Source organism: Miscanthus floridulus, chromosome 1 (genome assembly GCF_019320115.1).
Source record: "Miscanthus floridulus cultivar M001 chromosome 1, ASM1932011v1, whole genome shotgun sequence".
Lineage (NCBI taxonomy): Eukaryota > Viridiplantae > Streptophyta > Magnoliopsida > Poales > Poaceae > Miscanthus > Miscanthus floridulus.
The window spans coordinates 123,402,991-123,410,633 of record NC_089580.1 but is presented as its reverse complement, the minus strand read 5'-3'; the positions used below and the strand labels follow the sequence as shown (position 1 = coordinate 123,410,633).

Below are 7,643 nucleotides of genomic sequence, written 5' to 3'. Positions count from 1 at the left end.
AACATATGTGTGAAACATATGCAACATCTAATTAAACATACTTGCAACATACGTTTGAAAAAATAGATGAAACCTTTGGAACAGACGCTTGCAACATATGTGTATAGTCATTGCAACATCCTGATCTACTTTTGCAACATCCATATGAAACACTTGCAACATACCTCTGAAGTATATGAAACACTTGAAACATACGCTTGCACCATGCGCTTTTAGCAAACCCCTGACAGGCGGAGCACTCCACAGCGGGATCCGGCTGTTCGGTCGTGGCGGAGAAGAAAGATGGCAGTGAGCGGGCGACTATGCGAGCGGCGGCTGCCATCTAAGCCAGCCTAGGCGTGGCGCGGCACAGCCGGCCCGACACACAGCCGTAGCACACGTAGCCACCCCGACGGCTACCCAATCGGGGGCACGGCCGGAACGAGTAGTGAGAGGCGTGAGTGGAGCGCGCGACGGGTGGGGACAAGGAGCGAGTGACACGAGATGGGTCGCGCAGTAGGAAAGCATGGCAGCACAGCAAGGCAGGCGTGTGGCGGGAGAAGCGCGACCGAGCGAGGCGGAGTGGACGCGCGATGTCCAAAAAGGACGGACCTCCGGGCCTATCATTATCGATATTCATATACATCACTATTGATGTGACGAAATTTTAAAAAAAATGAAAATTGGCTGCATACGAAGTGACGAAAACTGAGCATGTACACTGTACAGACTGTCCCTTCTTGTAAACGACTTGTTCTTTTCTAGACCTTCAGCAACCCTTGGCAAATTCCCGTCTCGTACTCTCGTTCGCTAGAATTCGCAAGGATAGTTTCGGAACGAAAGTTGAGACGGCGGGCGGATAAGAACAGTGGGGCCTTGTCTAGTGGATGGACAGAGACAGGACGGTTTGTTCGAATGTCTTTCAAAATTTCTACCTCAGATTTGAAACCTTTGTCAGTGCATGGTGGGCCACCCCTAAACTATCAAATGGGCCAAAGTTAGGTCAGAAGGAAAAAACAACGACGCCAGTCTTCCACGTAGATATATCCACTCAGAAAAAAAAACCATGGAAAAAGTTCACATTATCTCATCAACTTTTATGGCTTTTCCTCCCTGAACTCTAAAACCAGTTAAACCACTTCCCTGAACTTTTAAAACCGTTCGTTTCACGTGCCTGACCGGTTATAAGCGGTTTTAAAAGGTGATTTTATTTTTTTATTTTTTATTTATTTCGGTTAAATTTTTAAAAAATCATAGTAAATCACAGAAAAATCATAAAATAAAAACATAGATATGGCATTAAAGCAAAATTGGGCCTGTGTAAGAAAAGAGAAATTGGGCCCAAACAAGGCCTTTATATTTTGAAACAAGAAACGAGGCCTTTATATAGCTGCCGGCCTTAATAACCTTTTGGGCTTCCATTTTTCTTTGCGTGATGAGTGGGGTTCATTATTTGTTCTCCCCTCGTTTAAAATCCTCTTCCATTTTTCTTTGTGTGATGAGTGGGGTTAATACATGTTTAAAATCCTATTTAAGTTTCTATTTCTTCAAACGACATGATCCTTTGTTTGCAATAAAAATGTAAGCCATAAAAAGTAGACAATTCTCTTCAATCCTAGAGCAGGTTTTTATAGCACTTTTATTTATGAGCTTCGATTCACCCCCATACATACAAACATGTTACAAAACACGTACAGGCGTGATTACACAAGATAGAAAAAGATCCTTCCTCCATTCTACTCAATGAAGTAGAAGTGCAGGAAGGTCGGTATGCGCGTGTGCCCAATCAGACTGATCAGTTCAGTTGGTTGTCGCGCTTGAGCTTCTTTTCGGCCAGCATGCCCTCGATGGCGGCCTTCCAGACCTTGCAGTGCGTCTGGTGCTCGAACAGCAGCTGCACCGTCACCCCTTCCTCTGACGTGATCAGCGCCACCGGGAACGCCGGCCGCCCCTCCACCACCGTCTCGCCGCCGCCGTCTCCAACCGCCGAGACCACATCTGAAAATCATCGTCGCCACCAAACGGCAGATGAGCAGATCGATCAGTCGGTGGATGAAGCCGGTATCAAGTATCAACACAGTATGCGGCCAAGCAGCTGGGAGCCAAATCACAACAGCGACGCTAGTACCAAGGTAGAAACAGACCAATCGTGACGGGACTGGACCGGCCCTGGAAAATTGATTGGGTCGTTAGAGACAAGCGTGTCGGCAGGGGCAACCGGCCAAACGCCAAACGGCTCAGGTGTTACGGTGCAGTGAGCCAGTGACGTCGCGGTACAGGCAAGCGCCTCGTCGTCGTCTTCCCCGGACCGGCCGGCCAGCCGAGCGCGCACCCACGCGCATGCACGCGCGCGGCGACGACGCGGCAGCGGAATAGCGTTGTGAGATGACTGCGTGCACGAGCTGTTACTTACAGTCCTTGAAGGTGGCGAACGCGCCGTGCAGGCGCTTCTTCCCCAGCCGCAGCACCACCGCTGCGCCGTCGCCGCACCGCGGGAAGACGGACACCGTCCTCACCCGCAACCTTCCTGCACATATAGCACCCAAGCAAATACGCAGACAGTAATCAGTTGCAGGGTCAAGCTACACACAATAGCGATGCACAACTACTACCACAGAATAGAAGCATGTCGTCTCTCACCACAAGGCAGACAGACTCTGAGAGTCGTGCCCTTCTGGATGCCAGCGCTGACGCTCATGGCCATGGCGTTGCTGCTGGTGCTGGTGCTGATTCCCCTGAGGTCAACTGCCCTTTGCTTCAGCGTCGCGGCTCCCCTCAAACCTGGCAGAAGCATCAGACACGAACATGTAATCAGTTCCCCTTCATTCTGAGTTTGTCACATTAAATTTTGGGCGTGGTTTGCCGGTGCTACATGTGGCAGCGGAAGCAGTGAGGGTGAGCAGCTCGGCGGAGGAGCGGCTCTCGAGGCCGGTCCTCACGGCCGACGTGACGCGGCCGCGGTTGGCGCCGGCGGTCTCCGCGGCCTCAGCGCACACGGTGGCCACCAGCGCCGCGGCGGACGCTAGCACCGCGCCTAGCCTCCTGTCGCCAGCGCTGGCCGAGGCCGCCGGCCTCAGGTCGCACGCCGACACGATGCCCGCGACCGCCGCAGCGAGCTGCGCCACCGACACGGCAGCGTGCGCCTGCGCCGTGTGCAGCCGGAGCTCGTCCCTCCGCCTTCTCCGCCGGCTTCCGGTGAGTGGCACGCTGTCCAGCAGGAAACCACGCAGCATCGCCTTCATATTTCCAACTTTGAGCTGCAAAAAAAGAAAAAAAAAGAAAAGAAAGAAAGAAAGAAAAGGAGCAAGCGAATCAAACAAGGCAGTCACTGTATCAGTTCCGACAAGATATCAGCTGTGCTATCCTGTTTTGTCACTGCAATTACAGAGTACTATATGCTGTTTCAATCTGGCACTCTGCGCCATGTTATGAGGAACATTGGTGTTTGTAATAACAACTGGCTAGTATCTTGTCCTTACTCCTTACTTACCCAGGCAGGCTGGACGAGCTTGTGCCGGCGCTGTCCGCAGTTAGGCCTGCCGCCGGCTACAAGTCTCTGTCAGGCAAACCAGGGATCATCATTAACACTGGGGCAATAGTTCACTGCTGAGACGTGAGCCCAGTGTCTGACTTACACATTTCTGATTGAACAATTGGTTTGTTGTTCCCCCATTAAAACGAAACGTGCCAAGATGCTTTTCTTTGTCTTCGCCTCCGTCTCCTCTTGCTTCATCTTGCTCTGGGTCCTCCAGCGATGATCCCAGGCTCTTTATTATATTACAATAGATAAAAGTAACTGTGAACAAAAGACAGACATTCTGCACACTAAAAAAAGGTGAAAAAAGATGCGTTTTTTTTTCTAAGGAAGATCCATGCAGTAATAAATAGATAAGACTGAAGTGAAGCGTTACTGTAGGTTGTGCGAAGCATTATTTTGTATATGGATTGTGAAACAATGGAGTGGCTTGAGAGAAGATGTCGCCACTCGGTTGGTGAAAACTGAAAAAGACATAAACATACACTGGGGGAGAGTATTTGGAAGAGATCCGAGGAGGAGGGGCTCCATGTCCGAGAGAGGAACTCCATGGCCTGCTCAGGGATGACTGGCATCTCTTCCAGGTGGCAGCACTTAGAATGCCGTGACTTCCCTTTACAGCGGATGTCCGCCTTCTGCGCATCGATTGGTGCGCTCTCTGCCTGTTTGAACATTCAGCAATGGCTATATATATTCACACCAAATGAAACAAATCTACAAGAGAATGATGCAGCAGCATGATGCCAAAAAAAAAAACTCAGTATATATATGTAGGCACTAGCTAGGAACTGATGATCAGAAGTTCAGAACAGCAGTTTAGTCCATCTCTTAATTTGTCACAAGATGCAGTTATGGCAGAGGCACAAACAGTTCTGAAGACTTAAAACAAGTCAGGTTATAGTAGCCTACTAGCCTTAGCCGACATCTATGGTCAGTTTCTATTATATAACTAAAAATCATGAAGCAAAGGTTTTGCATGATCACCAACCATTTGACATGACAGTGGATGGCATCTCTGGAAGGAGGCCATCCCAAACTCCACCCCTCGCCTGAAATGCTCCATCAGGGCTGCTCAAATCAGGCTCGTGGCTGCACTGAGCGATGCAACAGAACTGGATCAGTGAGGAAGAAGTGATGAAAAAAAAGATCACCCTAACACCGTCTATTTGTAGTTGATATATGAGGGGGCAACTTCTTGTCGTCCACTAAATGTGATATCAAAGTCCTACCTACAGTATAACTCCACTGTTTTGCGATTCGCATTTGTTACTCTGGACAATCCACTAGGAAACAACCAGTAGAGAACAATCAGAATTATTGAATCAGAAAAGGCCGGATTGCCTAATTGACTGTAGACACTAGACACAGTATGATTTGAGAACTTTGTTTCATGTGTGACGAGTCTGCTTTCCTATATCAAATTTGACCGGAGGAAGCTATATAAAAGTAACTGTTTCCTGCAGCTTTCGTTCATGCGTGGCTGATCACTGGAACTTTTCAAGTCTAGAACAGTTACAGACTTTCCAAGTCTATAATGACTGCAAAGACAAATGTTTAGAGGATTTAACGATGGTATCTATGGTGTTCAACTAATTTTACAAGGAAATAAAGAAAATAACGAAACCAAAGGAGAAGATAGGGACAGATAGGACTACAGTAGCAAGCAGATGAAAGGCAGCCTGAAGATAAGCAGTCCAGAGAGAGCAAGAGCTTACCTTAGCAGGAAGCCCTGGGTGCACTGATCTTGTGACACCTGCATGGCTCCAAGTCTTTATATTGTGAGAACATACCCAAAAAAGCTGAAGCATGCGGGTTTACAATGCACCAAGAGTACTCAGAAGGATTCAGTATTATAATTTGCATTCCCCACGAAATCTTGATGTATATCGCTTCCATATCTCTTTCTGGGTTGAACTTCCCCATTGAGAACTCGTGGTACTCAAACGGCGATAATGACTTGAGCACATTGCTTCTTTTGGAATGGACCTTGCCAAAACTAAGCAGTTAGAAATAGAGTAATGTGGGAGGGCCAAGGAGGTGGTCCTGCTAATGGCAATTTGACATGACGTATGATTGCCACTTATAGCAAATGAGTATACAAAATATGTAACGCCGTTCGTGTGACCGAGAAAAAAAAGTTGTAAATGAGATGCGCATCATGTGCCATATATACGTGGAAATCTTCGAACAATTTCTAACAGGCACTCGATCGATATAGAGAAATTTACAAGACGGTAATGATGATTGTGATGCCGGATGAAGCATGGATTAGCTAGCAGTGATTGTAAATGAGTGTCTAGCCAAAAGGTGAGAAGGCGCCATAACGATAGCTTCGGCAGAAAGCAATTAACTAGTAATCTTCGCCTCTTCGGTGTACTACAGGGGTAATCCATGATATATTCACCCAAGTGGGAAACAAAATGTATACATCTGGCAGGACATGTGCAGTGGTGATCTTGTTATTGTAAAGGCTCGAACTTCGAAGCTTAATTCCTACTTGTGGTATATAACTGATATGTGCGGTGGGTGGGATCAGTAATCAGTTGCGACCTGGTACCATCGATCAGTTGCAACCCGGAAGACTTGTGAAACCGAGGGGCGGGTGACTCATTTATCTAAAGACTGAAGCACTGATGTTAATAGGAGTTCATTGCATTGGATGGATCAGCGACAAGTGATCCAGCGATTAGGGCGAAACCACATGCTCCCGCGCCCCAATCGACGCGCATCATGGAGATCAACTTCTCCTAATTGTCGAGTTCTTTAATCTCCTAACATGGATTATAGGAAAGAAATGAAGGCGGCGTGAGGAATCAAAGAACAGGAGGAATAGACGTACTGACCTTCCTTCTTCTCCGTTTGGACAGGATCAGATGTTCAGAAGAGGGAGGCCCCTGCCCCTGGGGAGAACCTCTGCTGCTGGGATCCACGAAGTGACCAAGATGAAAGCAGGCAGCGCGGTTACACATGTAAAATCAATTTCTAATAGTCGTTGCTGTAATCGCGGCTTTCAGGGCACGAAATCGTGTGGCCGTTTTCAGAGAGATCCGGAAAGAAATGGGGGCCGGCCCACACGGCCATGACTGACTGACCGGTGTGTTGTCCTCTACAGTATATATGCGCTACAGCCTCCCACGGTCTACCTTTTCAAGGGCGTGTTCGGCAGGACTGAAAAATACTATTCCGACTGATTGTTGTGAGAGAAAAATACTATTCTAACAGAACGTAAACAGTGCCCCGCTGAGCCCAGCCAGCCCCAGCCAGCCGAACACAGCCCAAAACGCATGCACGCATATGGGAACTTATCTCCTCCTAGATTTCAGGTGATGGCTTCATGCCACATATAAAAATATTGTTTATTAAGCATAGGGATAGTGTATATCATTTTTTGGCAAGTATATTCATACTTTTTTTTACAGAGTATGTCCATATACCCGAAGACAAGTATAGTATGTGTGGATACGTGCTAGGTAGTATGTCCGTATATATATGTACAGTAGTATATGCGTTTATACTTTTTAATAATAGTATGTGCACATACACGTACAATAATAGAGTATGTACACATGCTACAAGGTCATATATTTAAAAATATGTAGTTTTGATACATGGAGTAAGTACGTATGTGCACATACTACATGTACAGTAATCGAGTATACACACATCCTACTGGATTCAAGTTCTTTGCCGAGTGTCTGAGGCACTCAGTAAAGGCCAAATTGCACTCGGTAAAGCCTTTATCGAGTGCGGCACTCGGTAAAGAATACATGGCAAAAAATTGATCGGCAAAGTCCTCTTTGCCAAGTGTTTTTTATCGGACAGTCGGCAAAGAAAAGCGACCGTCACGGCGCCGGCCCCGTTGACGGTCGCTTTGTCAAGTGCCAACCCTGCAGGCATTCGGCAAAGATTTTTTATTTTTTTAAAAAAAAAATTCTTTGCCGAGTGCCCTTTGGCCGGCACTCGGCAAAGTTTGAATTTTTTTTAAAAAAAATTCTTTGCCGAGTACCATGGTCATGGCACTCGACAAAACTGGAAAAATGGTTTTCCGAGCACCCATTTTTCCAGCTTTGCCGAGTGCTGTGACCATGGCACTTGGCAATGGGATCCTTTGCCGAGTGCAACACTCGGC

At 47.2% G+C, this 7,643-nt stretch overlaps 1 protein-coding gene across 1 annotated transcript; it reads right to left on the bottom strand.

The window, feature by feature from the left end:
• Positions 1-1,599: 1,599 nt before the first annotated feature.
• Positions 1,600-6,516, bottom strand: LOC136492641 (VAN3-binding protein-like). Its single transcript, XM_066488633.1, has 10 exons — positions 6,358-6,516; positions 5,230-5,267; positions 4,503-4,608; positions 4,000-4,176; positions 3,615-3,746; positions 3,470-3,535; positions 2,852-3,236; positions 2,620-2,760; positions 2,393-2,506; positions 1,600-1,977 (listed from the first exon to the last, which is right to left on the bottom strand). The coding sequence occupies exons 3-10, from the start codon at positions 4,575-4,577 to the stop codon at positions 1,775-1,777; spliced, it is 1,293 nt and encodes a 430-aa protein (XP_066344730.1). The 5' UTR covers positions 4,578-4,608; positions 5,230-5,267; positions 6,358-6,516; the 3' UTR covers positions 1,600-1,774.
• Between the last annotated feature and the right edge of the window lie 1,127 nt (positions 6,517-7,643).